Source organism: Anabrus simplex, chromosome 1 (genome assembly GCF_040414725.1).
Source record: "Anabrus simplex isolate iqAnaSimp1 chromosome 1, ASM4041472v1, whole genome shotgun sequence".
Lineage (NCBI taxonomy): Eukaryota > Metazoa > Arthropoda > Insecta > Orthoptera > Tettigoniidae > Anabrus > Anabrus simplex.
The window spans coordinates 955,457,271-955,483,766 of record NC_090265.1 but is presented as its reverse complement, the minus strand read 5'-3'; the positions used below and the strand labels follow the sequence as shown (position 1 = coordinate 955,483,766).

The 26,496-nt window shown below is 40.2% G+C and overlaps 1 protein-coding gene across 1 annotated transcript in view; it reads right to left on the bottom strand.

Moving 5' to 3' along the window:
• The window catches only part of LOC136857623 (pyrokinin-1 receptor-like), a 66,185-nt gene that overhangs the window by 36,550 nt on the left and 3,139 nt on the right, over positions 1-26,496 (bottom strand). The window contains exons 2-3 of the mRNA XM_068225120.1: positions 23,297-24,122; positions 23,203-23,257 (exon numbers count right to left, since the gene is read on the bottom strand). Of these exons, the coding sequence (XP_068081221.1) occupies positions 23,203-23,257; positions 23,297-24,122 (881 nt within the window). The remainder of the gene's footprint in view (positions 1-23,202; positions 23,258-23,296; positions 24,123-26,496) is intronic.

The window sequence follows — 26,496 nt, the reverse complement described above, 5'->3', positions numbered from 1 at the left end:
GGTTGTTGAACCTGTTTATTATCGCAGGCTAAATCATGCTTTTGTGCTCCTCCTCTAACCGCTTGGCAAGTAGGGGAGGCTGACTCACGTGTCGGACCACTTGCTGTACTCGAAAACTGGTCTAGGTTACTCTGTTGAAATGTACACATAATCCTTACCTAAGTAACTTGTAACTTCTCATGTTGCCACCGACTGTTACTTTGTTTTCGTTTACGTTGAGAATGATACGTCGAATATCCATACCAGTACGTACATGCGAATCAAGTGTTGTACAGTTATGTGTGATTTAAAAGACGTCAATGACATTGCTCAGTCATCCAAGCTGACGAACATGAAGGGAAATAGTAGATGAGTTAATGAAAAATGGCTGCAACATTTCCGTGCTGTTATTGTGACAGTCTACGTTCAATTTCTGACAGTACACAATACGAGTTCTTTATGCTATTTTCATAATATTTTCAGGTCAATGAAAGGACGGTGAACACTGAGAAAAGGCTGTAAATATTCAATAAGATTGTTATTAATGAGACAAATTTCAAAACCCTTAGTTACATCCATGAGTGAACATTGCTCGAAATAAAGAGCTAGTCGTACTATTGAAGTGCCGCCGGGTATTTACAATAGAGGGCTTATTATTGGACATTAAGTGCCGATAGATAAAATAATGACTGTAATTGACCCGTTTAATTAGAGCTTACGTAATAATACTGTGACTACTATTACTACTACTACTACTACTACTACTACTACTACTACAAACCTAACCCCATGGCACCACAGCCCCGAAGGGCCTTGGCGTACGAAGCGACCGCTGCTCAGCCCGAGGGCCTGCAGATTACGAGGGGTCGTGTGGTCAGCACGACGAATCCTCTCGGCTGTTATTCTTGGCTTTCTAGACCGAACTACTACTACTACTACTACTAATGATATTAATAATGTTTTTTACGTTCCACTAACTAATTTTTTGGTTTTCAGAGACACTCAGGTGCCAAATTTTGCACCGCAGGAGGATTTTTACATGCAAGTAAATCTATAGACATGAGACTGACGTATTTGAGCACCTTCAAATACCACCGAATTGAGCCGCCATCGAATTTCCCAAGATGGGATCAGAAGGCCAGTGCTCTATCGTCCGAGCTACTCAGCCCGGCTTTGGAGCTTAGAGTAAGTTTGTCGTGCGGTTACGGGCGTGAAGCTGTGAGCTTACATTCGGGAAGTAGTGGGTTCGGACTCCACTGCCGGCAGCCTGAAGATTGTTTTCCGTGGTTTCCCATTTCCACACCATACTGTATCTGTATTAAGGCCACGCCCGCTTTCTTACCACTTCTATCCCTTTCCTGTCTCATCGCCGCCATAAGACCTATCTGTGTCGATGCGACGTAAGGCCAATTTTAAAATGTAATCATATTTAGGACATTATACAAATGTTGAGGTCCATAGTTATAAACGGCGAGATGTATTTTCTGGGCAGACATTCGTCTGTTCTCCTACCGCTTTTCCCACACATGTGGGGTCGCGGGTGCGAACTGCGCAGCACATGTGGATTTGACCCTGTTTTAAGACCGGATGCCCTTCCTGACGTCAACCCTATATGGAGAGATGTAATCACTATTGTGTGTACCTGTGGTGGTTGGTAGTGCGGTGTGTTGTCTGAATATTAAGAGGAGAGTGTTGAAACGGACACAAACACACCGTCCTCCCCGAGCCAGAAGAATTAATCAGGAGCGATTAAAATCCCCGACCCGACCGGAAATCGAACTGGGGACCCTCTTAACCGTTGGCCGGTACACTGACCATTCATCCAACGAGTCGGACATTTTCTGGGCAGACATTATTGTCGAGTAATCAATGATGATGATAATAATAATAATAATAATAATAATAATAATAATAATAATAATAATAATCATAGCCTCCGTGGCTCAGGCGGCAGCGCGTCGGCCTCTCACCGCTGGATAACGTGGTTCACATACCGGCCATTCCATGTGAGATTTGTGTTGGCTAAAGTGGAGGCGGGACAGGTTTTCTCCGGGTAATCCGGTTTTTCATTCCTGCAACACTCTCCAATATCATTTCATTTCATCCGTCAGTCATTAATCATCGTCCCAGAAGAGTGGGACAGGCTTCGGCAGGCGGCACAATTCTTATCCTCGCTGCTGGATGGGGCTTGAATAATTCCATTCCTGACCTGATCCAATGACTGGAAACAGTCTGTAGATTTTAATTTTATTATTATTATTATTATTATTATTATTATTATTATTATTATTATTATTATTATTATTATTATTATTATTATTATTATATGACTTCGCTCCACTGATTATTCCAAAATGAATTATTGTTGTTTACTTCAAATGTACTCTTTCTTAACCTCAACACACTGATAACTCTACGTATTCCAATCATTTGGGAAACGCGCAAATCGCATAGTAAAATGTACATGGTTTAGCGGAAAAAATGTTCGCCTTATGGTATTTAAAGTTGTCTAGCAGACTAACCGGACGTGCTATAGGATTTGTGTTTGCGCTATGATGTGCATTATAAACAAAATGAAGAAATGGGGTCCAGGGTGTTCCTGCATTCGGCAGGTAGTTCTGCCAAAAATTCATGATAATGAAATCACGCTGTGGGAGAACATTCAGTGTAAACAATTCGGTGACAGCACTAGACGTGTCACGGTTGACTGCTGTTCCTAGCGACGGGGATGTGGTTAGGCGTGTTCCCGCCCCCTCCATGAGCCCGAACTAGAGATATGACCTGCCTGCCTGACCTTCACCTGAATAACAGCTGAAAGAGAGGCGAATTACCGTCCGTACTAGCCGTACGCGAGTTATGTAGTAGTAGTATTTGAATAATGCCAGTGTATGAAAACCACGAATACCTTGATATGCTTCTAGCGTATGAAGGGGCACAGCAGAATAGGGGTCGCGCTCAGCGAATCTATGGGGAAAGGTTTCCTAACAGATGGGTGCCGAATCCAGTAACGATACTTGCTGTAGTACAGCGTGTTCGCAATACTGGTTGTGTTACATTACGCTATGAAAAGCGAGGGTCTGAACGGCCACGTACAATCCTAGACGTGGAAGAAGACATCCTGACAATGGTAGGTGATGGTCCCGGGCGCAGTACGCGTAGTATAACACGTGCCGTTGGTGTACGAATTTGGACCATGCGTAGGACACTGCATGAAGAGCGAATGCATCCTTACCATATTCAACGGGTGCAGTGTCTCTCACCAGCTGATTACTATTGTTTTTACAAGTTCCTTTACGTCGCACCGACACAGATAGTTCTTATGGCAATGATGGGACAGGATAGGGCTATGATCGGGAAGGAAGCGATCGTGGTCTTAATTCAGGTACAGCCTGGTGTAAAAATGGGAAATCACGGAAAACCTTTTCAGGGCTGCCGACAGTAGGCACTTGAGCTCACGATCTCCCGAATACTGGATACTGGCTGCACTTAAGCGATTGCAGCTATCGCGCTCGCGCTCGGTGATGATTACTAATCAAGAGTGGATTTATGCGGCTGGTTAATTGATCTAGCACGCAATCCAGATTTTCTGTCGAGTATATTCGTGACAAATGAGGCAATTTTCACACGACAAGGAATATTTAATATGCACAACACTCACTTATGGACTGTGGATCATCCCCACTCACTACATCGAGGTAACATCCACCACCGGTTCTCAATTAATATCTGGATGGGTGTAGTAAGACGTTGGACCAATCATCTTTGGTAATGTTATCTTACCTCTCACTATCAATTTTTACGTTTTATGGAGACGCCGATGTGGCGGAATTTAGTCCACAGATGTTCTTTTACGTGCAGGTAAATCTACCGACACGAGGCTGACGTATTTGAGCACCTTCAAATACCACCAGACTGGGTCATGATAGAACCTGCGATGTTGGGGTCAGAAGGCAGCACCTCAAGCGTCTGAGCTACTCATCTCGGTAGAAAGCACGAAATGTAGGTACCAGTACATTTATTGTATTTAATTTCATATACTGTCCATTATTCGTTTGAAACAAAACGTTCGGTGTGCTTCGATAATTCAATTCCGACACTAGTCATTTGGACAACCTATCCCATGCATTCTTTCGTTGATGTAAAGAATTTAGTTTACATACACGTCAACTCGAATTTGCCCTGTTTCTTCTACTTTTACGCAATGCAAAACCGGGTTTGCGCGTTATTTCACGTCCCGGAGCGCCTATCCCAACCTTACGGTTGAATAATTATATCACACGCTCGTACAAACCCCCTACCGACACAGGTTTTCAGGTCATTTCCATCCTCACTACAGCATGGGCCTGATGACCGCAGATGTCCCAATCCTTAAAAGGATGTAACAGGAAAAGAACCAGCATTAACGCGGACAATTCGGTACATCTCTGATGACCTGGGACCTCCGAGTAAGAGACAGGCATGGTACCGCTACACCGCGGGACCGGCCTTACTTCTGATCTCCATACACGCCATGAAGCCCCTTGGAGTGGTAGAAGGTAAAGGCTTCCACTCTCCGTAACCACAGCACTTGGTGGGGTAGAGTGGTTAGCTATACAACGGGCTGCCTTTGCCCCCAGGAATTAACCTGGTACTCATTTTTGGTGTAGGCTGAGTGAACCTCAGGGCCATATGCACCTCCGGAGTTGGAAATCTTGTTTCTTAAATTTTTCGATTTCCTGACGGGGAATCGAACCCACGTGCTTCCGGGTGAACCGAGAACGCCTTTAAGCTCCTCAGCCAGGCAGCCCTCTTACTTATAATACTTCGTCTAAATGTTACATCTTTTAACTCTCTTGACTGTGAGGTACCCCATAATATTGAATGACGTTTGTGCGCACACAAAAAAATAATATAAAATAATAATAATTAAATATAATAATAATTATTATAAAAATAAAAATATGGCATCAGTCATTTGACGCCATATAGGCTTCCTGTGTGTCAATTTTGATGTTCCCTTTCACTCTACCAAACGGTAGAGGAAACGAAACTCTGTGGGGGATATTCGGCTGAGTTTTGGTTACTGTTGTCGGGTAAACACCAGAGTTCATTACACTCCGACATGACACGACATGGAGTGTCGAATGAACTCTTTTTGGCCTCTTAAAATATCAGAGTATAGACCTGTCCTTCGGGTTTTAATCCGCCTATGACCCAAGAGTCCTTCAACATTTAATGAGGCAATACTTCACAGTTTATTGGATGTACACAGGTAATAACTGACACACATGATTGGCATGCCATGGGGTTTTACTGACATCAAAATAAAGTATACAAAATGACCAACAGATGGCGCTTCATACGATACGTAATCAATAAATAGCATAACAATCGAGGTTTCGCAAAGACGATGTTCTTTATAACACATGCTCAACATATCGGCGGTCATTCATCAACAATACCTGTAGTCGAGGGACAATGTTGTGAACAGCACTGTACAGCATATCCGTAGGTATGGTGAGCAATTGTCGTCGGATGCTGTCTTTTAGCATCCTTAATGTGGTCAGACGATCGCGGTAGAGTTGCGACTTCAGGTAACCCCACAACCAATAATCAGATGGATTGAGGTCGGGAGAGCAGGGAGGCCAAGCATGACATGCCGCAATTGCAGCCACATATGAAGCCCTCTCACACGACAGCTCCTTTTATACCGTACACATCTCTTATGCTGCATCAATGACGTGTTGCTTTCCAACACCATCTGTTGGTCGTTTTATTTTGTTATCAGTAAAACCCCATGTCCTGCCAATCATGTGTGCCAATTACTACCTCTCTATCTCGAGTATTCCTTGAAGTATTGCCTCGTCAAGTGTTGATAGACTTTTGGGACACTCTGTACGTATTCGAAGAGGGTTAAGGCCGATACCACTGGCATTTCAACAAGTAAATAATACAGTGGTCTGCCAAATTATTATCCTCTCTGGTAGTTATTGCATTTTTAAAAACATCCGTATGTTGTTCAAGGAACAATGGAGAATAATCAGCACGAGTTAGTTTTAAGTAACTAATTTCTATCTCAAACAAAGATTATATTGCCATACTTAATGCTGCACCGCGACATAGGGCAAAATCTGTTCCATCTATCCTATAGAATCATGAAATTAATGTATAGGACTGACCAGAAAATGTTCTTGATGTGGACCCAACATAAAACATTTGGAAGAGACAGAAGAAATAAATTAAGATGGAAGTTGTTGTTACCAACTACAATATGCTTATAGAAATAGTAAATGAGGCTTGGAGAAGCCCAGGAAAATGCACGTCAAGCAATTTCAACTACGGGTGACTTAAGAAAGTACTTATACTTTAGTGAAGAAAATTGTTTGTTTTTTTCTGGGAAACGTGTTGTCAACCATAAATATTTATACAATAGAGGAAGTGTACACTTATGTAATAGCAATACTAATGATAATGATAATAATAATGATGATGATGATCAAAATGAATCAAACAAAACAGCTCTGTTACTATGTACATGCATTAGAACTTATATACCGGTGTAGTATTTCAAACGTGGAAAGCAGAGCAGAAATCTTCGTCACAACGCTCGCACCTCGTAAACAAAGATTATCCCTTTACTTATTTGCAGTAATCCTGTTGACGGCGCTCACTGATGGTTATTGATAGTAGTTGTTACAGCAGCTCTGATAACATGTGTAATTCGTGGGTACAATTACGTCATCGATACGTAAGCCAGTTAGATAATTCCAGAATATATAATAATAGCCTATACCATTAGCCGCATAAATGCATTCGTAAAATATAACATGACCTTCAAAATGCGTATTACCTATTTTATTTCAGTTTCGGGTGCAAGCACACCTCCGTTTCTCCTTAGAGCGCATGTCTTAATAAGAATCATAAGTGGGCAGATCTGGATGAAATATAGTCAAATGTTGTGATTCACAGTGTGCTCCGATTTCCGGATCTAAGGGGAAGGTCGACACTAGAAAGAGTTGTTCAAAGCGACCTGAGTTACGGATAAGTGTTGTATTTCTGCACGATAACACTAGGCTACACTCAGTCAACCAAGCACATGAACTGTTACGGAAGTACTGGATCACCTTTCCCAGGCCCCATACTGACTGATAATTCACCTTTTTCGAACATTGAAGAAGCATCGTTCGCCTCGGTGGTGTAGTGGTTAGTGTGATAAGCTGCCACCCCCAGAGGCCCGGATTCGATTCCCGGCTCTGTCACGAAATTTTAGAAAAGTGGTACGAGGGCTGGAACGGAGTCCACTCAGCTCACCTCAGTAGAGGCGGATTCGATTCCCACCTCAGCCATCCTGGAAGTGGTTTTCCGTGGTTTTGCAGGCAAATGCCGGGATGGTACCTAATTTAAGGCCACGGCCGCTTCCTTCCCTCTTCCTTGTCTATCCTTTCCAATCTTTCCATACCCCTGCAAGGTCCCTGTTCAGCATAACAGGTGAGGCCGTCTGGGCAAGGTACTGGTCATCCTCCTCAGTTGTCTCCCCCGACCCAGAGTCTGAAGCTCCAGGACACTGCTCTTGAGGTGGTCGAGGTGGGATCCCTCGCTGAGTCCGAGGGAAAAACCGATCCTGGAGGATAAATAGAAGAAGAAGAGGAAGAACCGTCAAAGAATAAGAGAGGATTAGGAACCGACAATGAAGTTCAATAAGTTACTATCTGCTGACATTAGATATTTCACCCTGTCTTCTATGCCTGACGGTGTGGGAGTCAAGTAGTTTTGTTACTGCTATTCGAATCTCGGCCAATGTAAGAGAGATTTTTGAACTGAAAAGCGACATCTCTGTGGTTCGGATTATTCGTAAAACTGAAAGCTCGTATTGTAAAACTTGGGTTCGGGATGCCCCAGCAACTCAATTTTTTTCTTTTTTTGTCTTTTCTGTTTTTTCCTTTGTCCATGCGGACTAGGAAATGCGCAGATTAAATTTAAACTGTACCATAAACTCGTTACCGTCGTCCGCTCCTGCCCCTCGGGGTTTAACAATATTTCCCTTTTGCCGTTGTCTTTATGATAAGTGCGTCTGTAACCTGTCTAGTGCATTTTATTCACGTGACATAGCACGTATACTTTTACTTGAAAGCATACAGTATCCTGTACCGGTAGTACTTTATTTTTCATTTTACATTATAGGCCTATTTATTTTCTGTAATGTCTGTTAGCGAGCGTGTGCTTGAAATTACTCTAATTAGCAGGTGTTTAATGTTCTGAACAGAAGGATGAAACACAGCCATGGAACTGCAGTAAACTCGTTCTGTTTGTGTAATGGGTGACTCTAAATCATTCTGGTAAATGCCTTGTAATATTATGCTAAGCTAGGATTTAGCATTGGCATGTTCAGCAACTGAACTCATACCTTATACATGCATTCTATAGTATAAGAGCAGTGGATATCGTTAAACTCAGATAAATATAATTTCTTTATTAGCTGAAATGATAGGAATATATGGTTAAGATAAAACAGAATTAACGAAATAAAACGAATATTTCTTCTTCTTTTTTATCTGTTTACCCTCCAGGGTCGGTTTTTCCCACGAACTCAGCGAGGGATCCCACCTCTACCGCCTCAAGGTTAGTGTCCTGAGCTTCGGACTCTGGGTCGGGGGATACAACTGAGGAGGATGACAGTACCTCCCCCAGGCAGCCTCACCTGCTGTGCTGAACAGGGGCCTTGCGGGGGATGGGAAGATTGGAAGGGATAGACAAGGAAGAGGGAAGGAAGCGGCCGTGGCCTTAAGTTATTACCATCGCGGCATTTGTCTGGAGATGAAGTGGGAACCACTGAAAACCACTTCCAGGATGACTGAGGTGGGAATCGAACCCACCTCTACTCAGTTGACCTCCCGCGGCTGAGTGGACCCGGTTCCAGCCCTCGTACTACTTTTCGAATTTCGTGGCAGAGCCGGGAAACGAACCCGGCCCTCCGGGGGTGGCACTTAATCACACTAACCACTACACCACAGGCGGACAAAACGAATACTAATCTTTAAATATGTATTTTTTATTTTGACATTTAATGTTAATTGCACTGTAGTTTCATTTGGACTTAGAATGATGATACCAAAGCTTCCGTGGCTCAGGTAGCAGCGCGCCACTTTCTTATCGCTGTGTTCCGTGGTTCAAATCCTGGTCACTCCATGTGAGATTTGTGCTGAACAAAGCGGAGGCGGGGCAGGATTTTCTCCGGGTACTCCGGGTTTCCCTGCCATCTTTCATTCCAACTACACTCTCCAATATCATTTAATTTCATCTATCATTCATTAATCATTGCTCCAGGGGAGTGCGACAGGCTTTGGCAGCCGGCAATATTCCTATCCTCGCCGCTACATGAGGTCTTTATTCATTCCATCCCTGATCCGGTCGAATGGCTGGAAACAGGTTGTGGATTTTCATTTCCGATGATGATGCCGTGCATTATCTGAATGAGGTTGAGAATGAGCTATAAATCTGTCATAAAATTTCAATACTATAATTATATACATATAAGAGATGTTAACATTGTTCGGATAATGGTCAGCGTACTGATCTTCGATGCGGAGGGCCCTGAGTTAGATTCCCTAACGGGTTGGGGATTTTAACTACGTTTGTTAATTCTTCTGGCTCGGAGACTGGATGTATTTCTGACCTGACATTCAATCCTGTTAGCTTTCTTTCATTCTTTCCTTCTGGCATCACTATAGTCTTCTCTTTTACGTCATTAGTCCAGAGGCTTGTTGGCTCTTCCGACATCACCACCAGAGGTGATGCAGTTATATACCTTAACTAGCAAGATACCCGTGCTTCGCTACGGTATTATACTGAAATTTATAATTGAATGCTTAACGTTTTATATATAACCCGCCGATATCCGCGATCTGACTCGTTTACTGAGAGATTACGGCAAAGTTCCTCCTACTTTTCAATCGTTTTTCCAGCAATCGATTTCGTATTTCCCGGGCTAGGTCCAGGTATTCCACCCGGTCAGTTGGGTCCCTAAATCTTAGCCATGCTTTCCTATAAGCATTTTTAATGTGGATCAAATTCTTGAGGATATCCGGCGTGGTGTCCTCTTAGGTGCCTTGGTGGTACTGAACCGGCGGCCGGTCTGCAATCGTAGTCATTACCCGTCCAGGACCCGTTTCCAGCACGGTCCGCACATTTTGACGACGGTCCAGAACATTATTATTATTATTATTATTAGGGTGGGTGAAATTAGTTGAATTCAGGTATTATTATTATTATTATTATTATTATTATTATTATTATTATTATTATTATTATTATTATTATTATTATTATTGATGTTCTGGACCCCACAGCAAGATGAAAGACTTCTACTTGGCGGTAAATTACATCTGCTGCCATTGTCATTGATGACAGTGTGACCAGCACCATTGTCGCCCGTAGGCAAGTGCGCAGGACTTCTGGCGATACGAATGACATACTTCCGTGTATTTTTGACCTTATTAGAGAAGTGAACAATTGCACGGTCAATCTTATACCTATCGTTTATTTCAAATGTGTTTAAATTTCTAAACATATGCCAGAAGAATCTACTGTAATCTAAGAAGGTTCTCCAAAGGAAAAGATGGCTCTTGAAAACGAACCCAGGAAAGATTAAAAATGATCGGTTTATGATCAGAATAAGTCCATTGAAAATCAACAGTCATTCAACCGGGTCAGGAATGGAATTAATAAAGCCCCCAGCTAGCGGTGAGGATAGGAATTGTGCCGGCTGCCGAAGCCTGTCGCACTCCTCTGGAGCAATGATTAGTGAATGACAAATAAAATGAAATGATATTTGAGAGTGTTGCTGGAATGAATGATGACGGGGAAAACCGGAGTACCCGGAGAGAAACATGTCCCGCCTCCGCTTTGTCCAGCACAAATCTCACATGGAGTGACCTGGATTCGAACCACGAAACCCAGCGGTGAGAGGCCAGCGCGCTGCCGCCTGAGCCACGAAGGCTCCTTATAAGTATATTAGGAACAGTAAAATCAATTGGTCTCACCGCCGTCTTCACCCCACCGCGGTTAAGTTGATTTACCCCCCCCCCTAAAAAAGAAGGCGTGTTTCTTTATGATTAAAGGAGATTCCAAATACCAATGTTTACGTGTGTTACCTTCAGTTTTGAGATATAAGTATTCCCATAAAAATAATTAACTTTTTTCACTTACTTTCACACTCCCCCCACCCCCTTAAGTGAATTTTCCGGCAAAGAATATTTGTTTCTTTAATAGTAAAGGATCTTCAAAATACCGATTATCTTCAGATTTTGAGATATGTGTCCTCATGAAACGAATTCAACTCCTTTTCAGATCCACCCCCAAAGATGATTCCCCGATCCCCCCTCCCCCAAAACGCGTCGTTTTATTTTTAAAGAAGATCTAAATACCACTTTTTACGTCTATAACAACTTTAGATTTTATTAGATGTAAGAATCCTCTTACAATTAATTCAATTTATTTTTCAATTTTTCACCCCCACCACCCACCCTCCCTTCATTGGATTTTCCGAGAATACCTGTTTGTTTACTTTAACAGGAGATTCCAAATACCGGTTTTTACACCTGTAACATTTTACGTTTCTGAGATATACTGTAGATATAGTGTTTCTAAAAATTCACCCCAATTTGTCACTCCTGTTTAACCCCCATTAATTAGATTTTCCAAAAAACAAAATAATACATGTTTCTGTATTTTGAAAGAAGATTCCATATACTAACTGTCTGGTCTGTAATGTCTTCAGTTTCTGAGATATAAGTATCCTCATTAAAGACATTCAACAACTTATTCACACTTTTCACCCCTCCTATTGGGTTTTTCCGAAAACAAAAAAAAAATACGTGTTTCTTTATTTTGAAAGGACATTCTAAGTACCAATTTTTACATCTGTAAACTTTTAAAATTTTTGAAAAATAGATACACTCATTTTAAAAATTCACCCCCCTTTCAACCCTCCACTATTTGGATTTTCCAAAAACGAAAAGTACATGTTTCTTTATTTATAAAGGAGATCCCAAATACCGATTTTCAGGTTTGTGACATCTTCAGTTTCTGAAATATAAGGATCCATATTAGTGGAATTCAACCATTTTTCACCCCTTTTCACCCCTCCTATTGGGATATTACGAAAACAAAAAAGTGCACGTTTCTTTATTTTGAAAGTAGATTCTATGTACCAATTTTCACATCTGGAAAGTTTGAAAGTTTTGAGATATAGATACACTCATTTGAAAAATTCACCCCCTTTTGACACCCCCATTAATTTGATTTTCCAAAAACAAAAATATACGTATTCCTTAATTTTTAAAGGAGATCCCAAACACCAATTTTCAAGTCAGTAATATCTTCAGTTTCTGAGATATAAGTATCCTCATTAAAGGCATCCACCACTTTTTCACCCCTTTTCACTCCTCCTATTGGGATTTTCCGAAAACAAAAAATACGTGTTTCTTTATTTTGGAAGTAGATTCTATGTACCAATTTTTAGATCTGTAAACTTTCAAAGTTTTGCGATATAGATACAGTCACTTTAAAAATTCACCCCCCTTCCCACCCTCCCAGTAATTGGATTTTCCAAAAACAAAAAAACACGTGTTTCTTTATTTTTAAAAGAGATCAAAAGTACCAATTTTCAGGTCTGTAATATCTAATATCTAATATCTAATATCTAATATCTAATATCTAATATCTAATATCACCCTTTCCCCCCATCCTATTGGGATTTTCTGAAAACAAAAAAATACGTATTTCCTCATTTTTAGAGAAGACTTTAAATACCAATTTTTACGTCTGTAAACTTTGCAAGTTTGGAGATTTAGATACACTCATTTAAAATTTCACCCCCCTTTTCACCCCCTTAGCGACGGAATTTCCAAAAATCCTCTCTTAGCGAGCACCTACATCTTAATATGAATGTATCCCCAAAATTTCATTTCTGTATGTCCAGTAGTTTTGGCTCGGCGATGGGCATAGATTCATATTAAGATGTAGGTGCTCGCTAAGAAAGGATTTTTGGATATTCCTTCGCTAAGGGGGTGAAAAGGGGGTTGGAATTTTAAAATGAGTGTATCTATATCTCAAAACTATGAAAGTTTACAGATGTAAAAATTGGTATTTAGAATCTCCTTTAAAAATAAGGAAATACGTATTTTTTGGTTTTCAGAAAATCCCAATAGGAGGGGTGAAAAACGGTAAAAAAGGGGGTTGAATGCCTTTAATCAGAATACCGGTACTTATATCTCAGAAACTGAAGATATTACAGACCTGAAAATTGGTACTTTTGATCTCTTTTAAAAATAAAGAAACACGTATTTTTTGTTTTTGAAAAATCCAATTAATGGGAGGGTGAAAACGGGGGTGAATTTTTAAAAACAGTGCATTTATATCTCAAAACTTTTAAAGTTTATAGATGTAAAAATAGGTATTTAGAATCTTCATTAAAAATAAAGAAACACGTATTTTTTTGTTTTCGAAAAATCCCAATAGGAGGGGTGGAAAGGGGTGAAAATGGATTGAATGCCTTTAATGAGGATATATCTCAGAAACTGAAGATATTACAGACCTGAAAATTGGTACCTTTGATCTCTTTTAAAAATAAAGAAACACGTATTTTTTTGTTTTTGGAAAATCCAAATAATGGGGGTGAAAAGGGGGGTGAATTTTTAAAATGAGTGTATCTATATCTCAAAACTTTATAGATGTAAAATATGGTATTTAGAATCTCCTTTAAAAATAAAGAAACACGTTTTTTTTGTTTTCGGAAAATCCCGATAGGAAGGGTGGAAAAGGGTGAAAAAGAGGTTGAATGCCTTTAACGAGGCTACTTATATTTCAGAACCTGAAGATATTACAGACCTGAAAATTGGTATTGGGGATCCACTTTAAAAATAAGTAAACACGTATATTTTCGTTTTTGAAAAATCCGGATAATGGGGGGTGAAAAGGGGGGAGAATTTTTAAAATGAATGTGTCTATATCTTAAAACTTTAAAAGTTTACAGATGTAAAAATTGGTATTTAGAATCTCCTTTAAAAGTAAAGGAATAAGTATTTTTTCGTTTTCTGTAAATCCCAATAGGAGGGGTATAAAAGGATGAATAGTGGGTTGAATGCCTTTAATGAGGATACATATATCTCAGAAACTGAATATATTACAGAACTAAAAATTTGTGTATGGGATCTCCTTTAAAAATAAAGAAACGCGTATTCTCGGAAAATCCAATGAAAAGGGGGGAGGGGGAAAGAATTCTAAAATTAATTGACTTAATTGTATGAGAATACATACATCTAATAAAAACTAAAGTTGTTACGGACGTGAAAATTGGTATTTTGATCTCCTTTAGAAACAAAGAAATACGCGTTTTGTGGGGGAAACCATCTTGGGGGGCGGGAGTGGAAAGGAGTTGAATTCCTTTCATGAGGACACATAAATCAAAAACTGAAGAAGTTAGAGTCGTGATAATTGCTATTTAGAAGATCCTTTACTATTAAAGAAACAAATATTTTTTGCCGGAAAATTCACTTAAGGGGGGGGGGGGGGAGAAGTGTGAAAGGAAGTAAAAAAAGCGAATTATTTTTATGAGGATGCTTATATCTCAAAACTCAAGGTAATAGACGTGAACATTAGGGTTTGGAACCTCCTTTAAACATAAAGAAACACTCCTTCTTTTAATTTTTTTTGGGGGGGGGGGTAAATAAACTTAACGGCGGTGGGGTGTAAAAGGAGGTGAGACCAATTGATTTTGCTGTTCATAATGTACTTATAAGGAGCCTCCGTTGCTCAGGCGGCAGCGCGCCGGCCTCTCACAGCTGGGTTCCGTGGTTCAAATCCCGGTCACTCCATGTGACATTCGTGCTGGACAAAACGGACGCGGGACAGGTTTTTCTCCGGATACTTCGCTTTTCCCTGTCATCATTCATTCCAGCAACACTGTCCAATATTTCATTTCATTTGTCATTCATCGATCATTGCCCCAGAGGAGTGCTTCGGCAGCCGGCACAATTCCTACTGTCGCCGCTAGATGGGGCTTTATTCATTCCATTCCTGACCCTGTCGAATGACTAGAAACAGGCTGTATATTTTAGATGTACTTATTCTGATCATAAACCGATCTTTTTAATCTTTCCTGGGTTCGTTTTCAACAGCCAACTTTTTCTTCGGAGAACGTTCTTATATTACAGTAGATTCTCCTGGCATATGAATAAAAATTTAAACACATTTGAAATAAACGATAGGAATGAGATTGACCGTCCAATTGTTCACCTCTATAATAAGGTCAATAATGCACAGAATTATGTCATTCGTATCGCCAGAAATCCCGCACACTTGCCTACGCGCGACATTGGTGCTGGTCACATTCTCAACAATAACAATGGCAGCAGATGTAATTTACCGCCAAGTAGCGGTCTTGCATCTTGCTGTGGGGTCCAGAACATCTATAATAATAATAATAATAATAATAATAATAATAATAATAATAATAATAATGTTATGGACCGTCGTCAAATGTGCGGACCGCGGTGGAAACGGGTCCTGGACGGGTAATGACTAAGAATTCAGTCTGGCCGCGGGTTCAGTACCGCCAAGGCACCCAAGACGACACCACGCCGGATCTCCTGAAGGATTTGTTCCATATTAAAGATGCTTATAAGAAAAGATGGCAAAGATTTAGGGACCCAACTGACAGGGTGGAATACCTGGACCTAGCCTGGGAAGTACGAAATCGATTGCTGGAAATAAAGATTGAAAAATGGGAGGAAACTTGCCATAATCTATTAGAAAACGAGTCAGATCGCGAATTTCGGCTGATTATATATCTAAAAGAACATTCAATTATAAATTTCAGTATAATACCGTAGCGAAGCACGGGTATCTTGCTAGTTTTATATATATATTGTGCCCGTTCGCATCTCGAAGACCAGCTACAAAATGGCGGCGTAGGAAGGTATGGCCCATGCGATCTACTAAGGCAATGAACTTCATATTAATGCAGCGTATAGGAGGCTATGTACGTCACGGAACGGATAATTTTCGAAGACACTGCAGAACAGTAGAGGCTCATTTTGAATTGTTTAAAAAAAATATAGCAGCGGAAGGATTGTTTAAGAAAATACTCAAGAAATAACATTCGCAGAAGCAAGACGCAGAAACGAGCGGAGCTACGTATTTAAAGAATATTCTTGGCTACTGTGGAGAATATTGATTATTTATAATCGGCTATAGCATACGATTAAATTATTCACCGGTGTATGCTAAGAAAAGAGCCAAAAAATATATATATAAATAATTTTTGGTGATATATGATTGACTTGGATTAGTGAGGAGCCACTCTACGATCGAAGGGATAGGAATACACCATTTTTCAATATTGATAACTTCGTACGAGAGGATAGTAACTACCGTAGCAGTAAATCTAATAACTATTTTACGGAGAAATTTTCAGAGCAAAGAAAAACTTCGACGATATCTATAAATAATAGAAATATGGAATATATCATGACTAATTACTGCGGAAATGGGATTCTTTTCGTTGTCTACAGATTCAAAATGATGACTGTCTGCTAAATTAACAAGATGGACTGAACTGGGGATATGCACCGTCGAGCCAGATGACCAGCTGTGGATGATTGGACCGGCCAACCAGTGGACATGATGACGTGGATGAGGACCGCCCAGCCAAAGGACCGGACGAGAAGGAGTGGACCGGCGAGCCATGTGACCAGCTGATGACCATGAGCGTGCAATCCAACCAGAGATCCAGATCCGATCTGAGGGTCTAGCCGCAACCGTAGGATGGAGCAACAACCAGATCAGACGTAGCAACTGACGAGCTAAGTCCATACATTTCTTTAGTAGAGTAGTTTCTTGTAATCTGCACCCTCAATCTAACTTGGCATGTGCTGAATATTTGGTGATATTTTTGGAGTAATTAAGAATGCGTGTGTAATATAAAGTGAAGTGTGAGATATCTAAGATTTTAAGATGGAAGTGTAGAATTAGAATGCTAATATGACATATACAGGTTACCGCATTTGAATACTTACAGTGGAAACTAGTTTGGATAAAAGGTGGAAGTGTTACTTGTGAATACCTAGAAGCAATGAGTCTAATTTGCTAGTGAAATTTCGATTAATCTCGCTTACCTGAATATAGATTACGTCACGAAGTACCTGTGCGATACAATGATTATTGTCAAATTAAGTATTCCTTTCTTCATAGAAAGAGGGCATTGAACTCGTACTACTGGTGTTAAGATAAAGGTTATTGACTACGTATTTTTACAAGGCAATTCTAGTATATTTAGCATATAGTTTTGGGAGTAATCGCTATATGCATACGGCTATATGAAAGCCAGTGTTATGTTAAAGTATCTTTGGAATAGTGTTGAAATGTGATTATTTATTGGAGTATATTGATGAATAGTTAAAGTATAGAGGTTTGTTTATGTTCTACGGGATGTGTAAGAATTGCTATTCGACGAGATAACGTTATATTAGAATTTTAAGGTGAGTTTCTGTGCCATATTTTAAAGGATATGACAAGGAGAGAACATCGCGCAGATGACCATTTTAAGGTAAGATAGGCAAGCATTATGGTAGAATAGTGTATCGTGACAGTTATATTTATGTCTGACATTGGAAAATAACAGGTACTATGAATAAGAGTGTACTTTAATGTACAGTTTACTAGACTCATGACTTAGTATACATATAATATTTCGTGGTGCGGTGACGTTACAATTATTTAATTCTATACTATCCATATAAGTTGAATAGCTCGTATATATATGAAGTATTGAGATAGGGCAGAACGCTAGAGCACATTGAGCTATTAATAGAGGAGTGTGTGGATTTGAAACTACTTGAAAAATTTAGTTAGATGTTTATTTCTTTTCATGCAATATGATTTCTATTCGAGTATTTTAAATATGAAGAATATAATAATGGTTAGTTAGGAGCCATATGTCGTAGGCTTTAGGGGGGTATTGTCTTAGCCCGTGAGTTGTTATTTGTGCGTACTCGAAATATGTGACCAAATAATCAGAGTGCAGATCTATGAATCAATAATTTATGAATGAAAGTTGATGAACACTTTTACGATTTAATACTCACACAAGAGTATATTTGGGAAATAATTACGTGAAAATATGAACAGATTCACGTTTACAATCTTAGTCTTTCCCATGTAATTTTATTACATTTTTCAAGTTAACGAATCACTTATTTTATCTCAGTATGACGATTTATATGTTGTGAGGATAATTTTAATAATTAACGGGACAGTATTCACAATGTATATTTTATTTGATTCCTTGATTGCTCAGTGATCTCAAACATAATTTGTGAAAATGAAATACTTTTCGGAACATGGCTACGAATATTGAGACATGTATTAATATGAATTTGAACATTAGTTATGAGAGAATGTAAGCATTTTTTAAGCTTTAATTATTTATTTTATTTGAGCCAGCGCTGACTCTAGTCTTTCAATGATTAAATATTAATCAATTAATACTACCCAGATTTCACTTCATCTAACATCAAACATTATTTTAGTCAATAAATAATCTTATATTTTTTTCTTAGTAAGTGACTGTGTTTTAATTTCTGTTCAGGTAGCGTCTAGTTGTAAGTTAGTTAATAAGTTTCATAGAAATAAGCAATTGACTAGTTCTACAATCGGAAAGAGTTTCTTTTGAAGTTATTGGTTACTGGTTCGAACTTATGCGTGTAGATACTCCTGTGGTGCGTATTCCAGCGGACAAATTCTCATTCGAAACCACGTAAAATAATTATATATATAAAATCACAGATTTTATGAGCGGAAAATGGAATACCCTGAGAAGAAATCAAGAGCTACCGGGATAACTTGGCACTGACCGCTGCATGAGCGGGTGCAATATATAGATACATTTCTCCTCATGAACAAACAACATACCACACTATTACGCTTAGGACTGGCATTCGGAAGAACACTTGACCGTAAACCCGGGCCATATCCAATAAATTAGAAGAAGAAGAAGAAGAAGAAGAAGAAGAAGAAATTTCAGCATGTTATATCTTTCAAATGCTGCAGAATTTCGACATCCTTCAGAGACTGACGCGAGGTCATATTTTAGAGGAATAATGCGAAGCAAATAGAGCCTCCATGGCTCAGACGTCAGCGCGTCGGCCTCTCACCTTTGGATATCGTGGTTCAAATCCCGGTCACTCCATGTGAGATTTGTGCTGGACAAAGCGGAGGAGGGACAGGTTTTTCTCCGGCGACTCCAGTTTTCCCTGTCATCTTTCATTCCAGGAACACTCTTCATTCTCATTTCATAGCATCTATCAGTCATTAATAAATCACTTTTTGAGTGGCGACCCCATCGAACTAATAACCTATATATGATTCATTCATTACATCCCTGACGCGGTCAATGACTGGAAAACAGGTTGTAGGTTTTCATTGCGAAGCAAAAGGGAATTCGATCTTTACCACTGCACAACCACACTGGGGTCTGTTGTACCACAATAGCATTTAAAGTTTCTGAATACTGGCGTAGGGCGCTCCAGGTAAATTCATATTAGCTTGCTCGCATCCTAACACAATCTCAGCTGGCCGTTTTTGACAACGTCGTGCTAGCTGATCTTATGAAGCTTCCTAAACTCAGCCATGACAATCATGATGTACGAAATAGAAGTTATTCGGAAACATGACATTAAGGGGAATCTTCTCCGTCTCCCAATCTCTCTCTCTCTCTCTCTCTCTCTCTCTCTCACACACACACACACACACACACACACACACACACACACACACACACACACACACACACACACACACACCAGCTCGCGCGCGCGTAGAAAGAATGAAAGCCACATTTATAAAATGAACAGTGTGCCTTTCAAAGCTCCGCGGATGACATACGTAGTAGGCAGGCCATTGACGACGTATGCCATCAACTACCACTACCAAATACTGGACCGAGAGAGATACAGAGGAAGACGAGACGTGAAATATGACCAGAGTTCTACGGCAGAGTCCCTATGATCAACACGGAATGGGCGCGACCGAAATGCACACCGAGAAATACGATGACACATTACGTCGTTCGTGGTCTCCCCCATAAGCTATGTATAGTGGAGAGATACCAGAACATTCAAGTTCTATTCCTGGACAAATGGATCGATACTACGCGCTTTGCTCTAAAGGACAGATATCATAAAATACAATCACACAGGTTAATGAAGAGCATTGTGCGCAATTCTTTTCCTCATTTATATTATTATTATTATTATTATTATTATTATTATTATTATTTAATCCACTGACCCTCCAGGGTTGGTTTTTCCCTTTTACTCAACGGGTGATCCCACCATTACATCCGCTAGGGCAGTGTCCTGGAGTGTGAGACTTCAAGTTGGGGGGATAGAACTGGAGAGAAGGACCAGTACCTCGCGCAGGCGGTCTCACCTGCTATTCTGAACAGGGGCCTTGTGGGGGAATGGGAAGCCTGGAAGGGATACACAAAGAAGAGGGATGAAGAAGAGGGATGGAAGCGGCCATGGCCTTAAGTTAGGTACCATCCCGGCATTTGCCTGGAGGCAAAGTGGGAAACAACGGAAAACTACTTCGAGGATGTCTGAGGAGGGAATCGAACCCCTGCGCCCTCTCTACTCAGTTGACCTCCCGACCCTTAGTGGACCCCGTTCCAGCCTTCGTACCACTTTCCAAATTTAGTGGCAGAGCCTCCGTAATGGCAGCTAATCACACTAACCAATACACCAAAGAGGTGAACATTATTATTAAACGAAACTACTGTATATAATACGCACCTCAACAATCTTTTTCTTCTTCTACTTCACCGATCCTATAATTCGAGTATTGTGAAATTTGGACTATTTTTAAAATCTTATTTGTAATGTTGTGCCATACAGTTCTGTTTTCCGTCGTTTTAATGCATTCTTGTAACGAAAGTTTGGCAGTGTGTTTAATTTGGTCTATCTATCTTGTTGGAAGTCTTCCACGGTCCTTCGAACCTTCAAATATCTCTCGTAGGCAAAGTTTTAAAAATTCATCATTCATAAACGTGTGCCTAAAAGATTCGTTGGTTCACCATAGAATTCAGGCGCATTTTGATTTGTAGCTCATCAAGTATCGACCGACTGGTTCTCGTAGCAGTCCATGGAATTCTTATAATCTGCCTCCAGCAGAACATTTCGCTGGCATTAATATATTGAAGATACAATTTATTCACTGTCCAACATTCAGACGAGGCGCCAAACTGTGCTGACAGGGCGCATTTGGTGGCGATGATAACGCCATGGCTCTTCCATGTTTTGGCAATAGCTATTCTTGTTTGGTCCACTACCTGCAAGTTGTTGACATGTTTCATATTTTCGAACCGGTTTGAATTGTTGATTAACACATCTTCATCAATTTGTAAGTCTATTTCATTGCTTATCTTTCCAACGCTGTTGCGGTGGTTTTCACATAGTCTATGGACTTTATACCATTACTACGCAGTAAATCTCACAATGATTGGCCGAATAACGCAGGAGATTAAAGGACGACACTACGCTGCTCATCAGCCTTACATGCCAACAGGACTCTAGTTTGAGAAATTACGTCATGGTCCGTGATACGCATCTGTCTCGGTCATGGCTGCTACCCAAATCATCTTCTTAGAGCAGTGGATTCTCCTATGTACGACAAGGACCAAAAGGAAATGGCCGATCTTAATGGCATCATTCTCGGTTGCAGTAAATATCCACATGCGCAAAGTGTTTTATATGTAAAACTGGCCTTTATTGACGTCTCTTTTCGTACAATATGTTTATTACCAAGATCTGATAACAACACTTTCGGTTGCAGTAAATATCCACATGAGCAAAGTGTTTTATATGTAAAGCTGGCCTTTATTCACATCCCTTTTCCTATCAGTATAATATGTTTATTACCAAGATCTGATAACAACACTTTCGGTTGCAGTAAATATCCACATGAGCAAAGTGTTTTATATGTAAAGCTGGCCTTTATTCACATCCCTTTTCCTATCAGTATAATATGTTTATTAACAAGATCTGATAACAACACTTTCGGTTGCAGTAAATATCCACATGAGCAAAGTGTTTTTTTATATGTAAAACTGGCCTTTATTCAAGTCTCTTTTCCTACCAGTATAATATGTTTATTAAGAAGATATGATAACAACATTTACCTCACAATCGCTCATATATTTTACATGTAACTGATCTGAATATTGAAAGGAGACATCTGCCGCCGAATTATTTTTGCGTGTGCTGGGAAGTGAGTAAAATGAGTTGTTTTTTCCTTCTGTATTGAAATATCTCATCTATTGCATGCATTTTATATATAGTGTTATTTTATGTATTTATACATGTTGTTTTGCTAGCTGCATGGTTACTTGTCAGATGGAAAATTAAAAACAAATGTGTAACAGGACGGATACAAATACCTAGCTCCGAGCTTGGCGAATCAAAAAAGACGCGGTTAAGATCCCTGGTTCGGTTGATTATCGACTCCGGGAACCTCTGGACTAAATGGCACTATATTAACCATTCATACTACGAGCCGGACTAATGAGTAACCACCTCAATTATTTTAAAAATTAATTATCTCATACTTTCATGTAATTGATAATAAGTGTACATGTTATTTGAAAATACTTCCATCGTCTTCTGTGCGATTTGTTTCAGATTTTCTATTCTTTGGCTGTATAATCCTCGCCAGAACGAGGCCATTGATGAATAAAATGGTTGTCTTCCCGGTTACTCCATGAGAAATCTCCGTTCACATACCGTTTCAAATTCGAAAATAAAGTTTGACAGAATTTTATAAGAGAAAAGTCTGGACCAAGCGAATTGGCTACACGGTATGGGTTGTGTAGCTGTCCGCTTTCATTAAGGAGGTGATTATTTCGAACATCACTGTCGCCAGTTCTTAAGATGGAGTTCCTTGGTTTCAAATTATCACCAAGCAAATGACGGGGTTGAAGTTTCATCGAGACTACGATAGGTGCATTCCCTATTCTAGCATTTTCCCAATCTTCTGTAACCGAAATGTCCTAAGATGTTAAACCTCTCAAAAATGAAAAATCTCAAGGTGTTAAATAAGAATTTAATTATAGTAAAGCAAGGCACCGATCAGAAGCTTTAAGGAGGGAGGTAAGATTATGTAATTCGTATGATAAGGAGTGAGAAATATTACCTAACATCTTAACGACGTGTCTCGAGGCTGTAGAGTGTGCACTTCGGGCGTAGTTCTTGCGGCCATCAGGGTGGCGGGGACTCTTGAGTCGAACGCTGCCCCCAGCGTCTCGACGTGCCAGAAGACTGGAGCGCCGGAGTTTCACTCCAATCAGCACGTAGAGGACAGTGATGAGTGTCATAGGTGCTACGAAGAAGACGCAAGTAGAGATCTCGAAGGCGTGTGGGATTAGCACGCGTTTGACAGCGCATACGGCGTGGTCGGCGTCCAACACTCGTCCATCAGGCAGTCGCTCCTGCACGACGCCGAACTGACTAGCTTGAGGAACAGCTAACCCCAGCGCCAGCAGCCAGATGGCCAGGACGAACCGCACTGCTCGAGATAACCGTGACATAGCGTGGGCCTGGAACGGGTGACAGATCGCCACGTACCGTTCCACTGTGAACGCCGTGATGGTGAGGACGGTGGCGTTGGCTGAAGTCTCTGCTGCGAATCCCTGAAGGACGCAGAAGGCTTCTCCAAATACGTACGGATACTTAGACCAGATGTAGTACATCTCTGGAGGCAGTCCGGCCACCAGGAGCAGGAGATCGGACACCGCGAGGCTGAAGAGGTAATAATTGGTGGCTGTGTGGAGGTGGCGGTTCCGAGCGATCACAACACACGTACTCACGTTCCCCAGCAGACCCGCCACGAAAATGGCGCCGTACAGCGCCGTCACGGGGATCACTACGTAGAGCGGATCTCGTCGCGGTCCCCAGCTACTTCCGCTACTGGTGCTGGTGTTCAGCGCCGGCAGCGTCGACGTGCTCCCAACTGATGGTGGCGGAAGTGAAGTACTCTCGTTGAAAGGAAGAGGCTCCTGGAGCAGCGTCTCGTACACGACCACCATGAGCAGTGATTCATACGGCCATGGTGACCTGCAACAGAGAGCAGTCAGACCTCAGTATTCCTCGTTGTGGTAGTCATTATCAGCCCTTCTGAACAAATAAAATGCAATATTAAAACAAGCATGTAGAAAAGAAAGTAGAAAAGTGAACATAACGTATATAAATAACTGTAAGATACCGGGTTCGAAACTATCACATCAAAAGGAAACACAAGTTCCCTGAGTAACTGCAGTCTTACTATTCCTTTCTCAGAAATGTCTACAATAAACAACAAATACTAAATTCGTGCGAAAATTATAGCCTGGTGCAGTCCTTCTAAGGCACACCCTCGGATGATAATGGGTGGCGTCTGCCCTGTACAGAAAACTGCGTGATAGTGTGGAGGTGGGTAGTGTTAAGTGTTGTGTGTGAGTTGTCAGGATATTGAAGACAGCACATACACCCAGTCCTCGAGCCAACAAATTTAACCATCTACGATTAAAATACCACAACCCGACAGGGTATTGAACCTGAAGGCCAATACCCACTGAACCGTTCAATGTCTGCAATGTACAGTACTTCTCGCATCCAAGATGTCCTAAAACAGAACGGTAAAAGTCTTAATATAACTTTTCAATACACCATGTTTAATGTAGCCATAGTGGTGAGTAATGAGAATTGATATCTCAGTATTAATGACTTGTACCAAACTGGCATGAACAATGAATAGAGATAATATACTCATGTCTAGGAGTAATTTTATCTTCGAGCGTGATTTTGGACAGTATTCGGCTACAAAATCAAACTCGCATTGTCTATACTAATGTATCTCTAGAATTTACCACTGGAAGTAAATAAATAAATAAATAAATAAATAAATAAATAAATAAATAAATATACAATTAATTTCTAAATTATGTTCTCCAACCGGAGGCTGCTATGTACAACCTATACAAAAAAAATCCAGCTATACAGAAACAAAAATACAACGATATAGAAATGAAATATTTAAATGAGAAAAATGACAAATAGACAGTTATTCTGAACATAAAATATAGATGCTATACGGATGATTTTTCAGAATTCGAAGTGATAATAGAAGAATGTATTAATTATTATTACATATAAAAAATAATATAAAAAATAATTTGTGACACAGTTAAATTATATCGTTTTCTAAAGGAAAATAGTAAGCGTTCTCGAGAATTTTAAGATTACCTGTCATATGACCTGGAATATTGATTGGCAGGTTATTAAAGTGAAATTAATATTCAAAAGGATATCGAATATAAGATTCTTAAATTTTCCGTATTTTATCTATAAGAATATCTCTGTATTCACAACCTGCTCCCTATGAACAAAGGAACGAGCAGAAATTAAAGTGCCCTTGCCATTCATCAATTAAACATGACTCATTTACTTTGTGCACATGTTACATTCAATGTATTACATATTTTCGTGTATTGTTTGATACCTCCTTCCTGGCAACATGTTAATGGCAACTTTAGCCCAGTAACATTACGGGAAACTTATTTTAGTTATTTAGCGTTCGTAGGACATGGAGAAAAGCTTCTTGTTGTTTCATGCAGGGAACCTGAGACATCGTGGTCATCAGTCCTATAAATCTAATGTTTGCCAATGAATTGTCTTCACTGGTGTATTTGTGATTAGCTAGACGATTAGCTATGTCGCCATGTATCGGAAATTGGAGATTATTAATTACTTTCCTGAACTCCCCGAGGAGAAAGTTTTTACGTGGAAGATCTGGTGCGGAGATATGGCTGAGGATAGGTATACAATATGCGGGTTTAGATCTTATTGAGCAAGTGATGAAACGAATCGTAGAGTTGAGCTGGGTATCTATGAGGTTGGTGTGAGGCCTATTCAACCAAACAGAAGCATCTTAAAATCCACCAATAAGAACTGCGATATAATTGAAGAATACCAACTACAGTATAACTAAACAATGGCAGGGAAGAGAAGATATTAAGCCCGAGTCTTCCATGCCACGCATTGGTTCATCTCTGCCACTTGGATTTGAGCTTCCTCGGAAAACGGTCTATTCTCAACAGGATACGATGGGGCCATGGTAACTGCGCATATTTCCACAACAAATGGAAAATAATTTCTACATATCCTGCGATCGTGGTGCCTCTAAGCAGACCCTCCACCATATCACAGTTCTCCAAAAAGAAAGTACAGCGGCAACATCATTGATTTTGTTCATGAGTTTCCAGAGACAATTAGTTACGTAAATAACCTAGATATAGTTTATTTTCCTACCAAGCGAGTTGGTCGAGCGGTTAGCAGCGCGCAGTTGTGACTCTGCATGCGGGATATAGTGGGTTCGAACCCCACTGTCGTCAGCCCAGAAGATGGTTTTCCCATTTTTACACCAGGCAAATGCTGGGGCTGTACCTTAAGT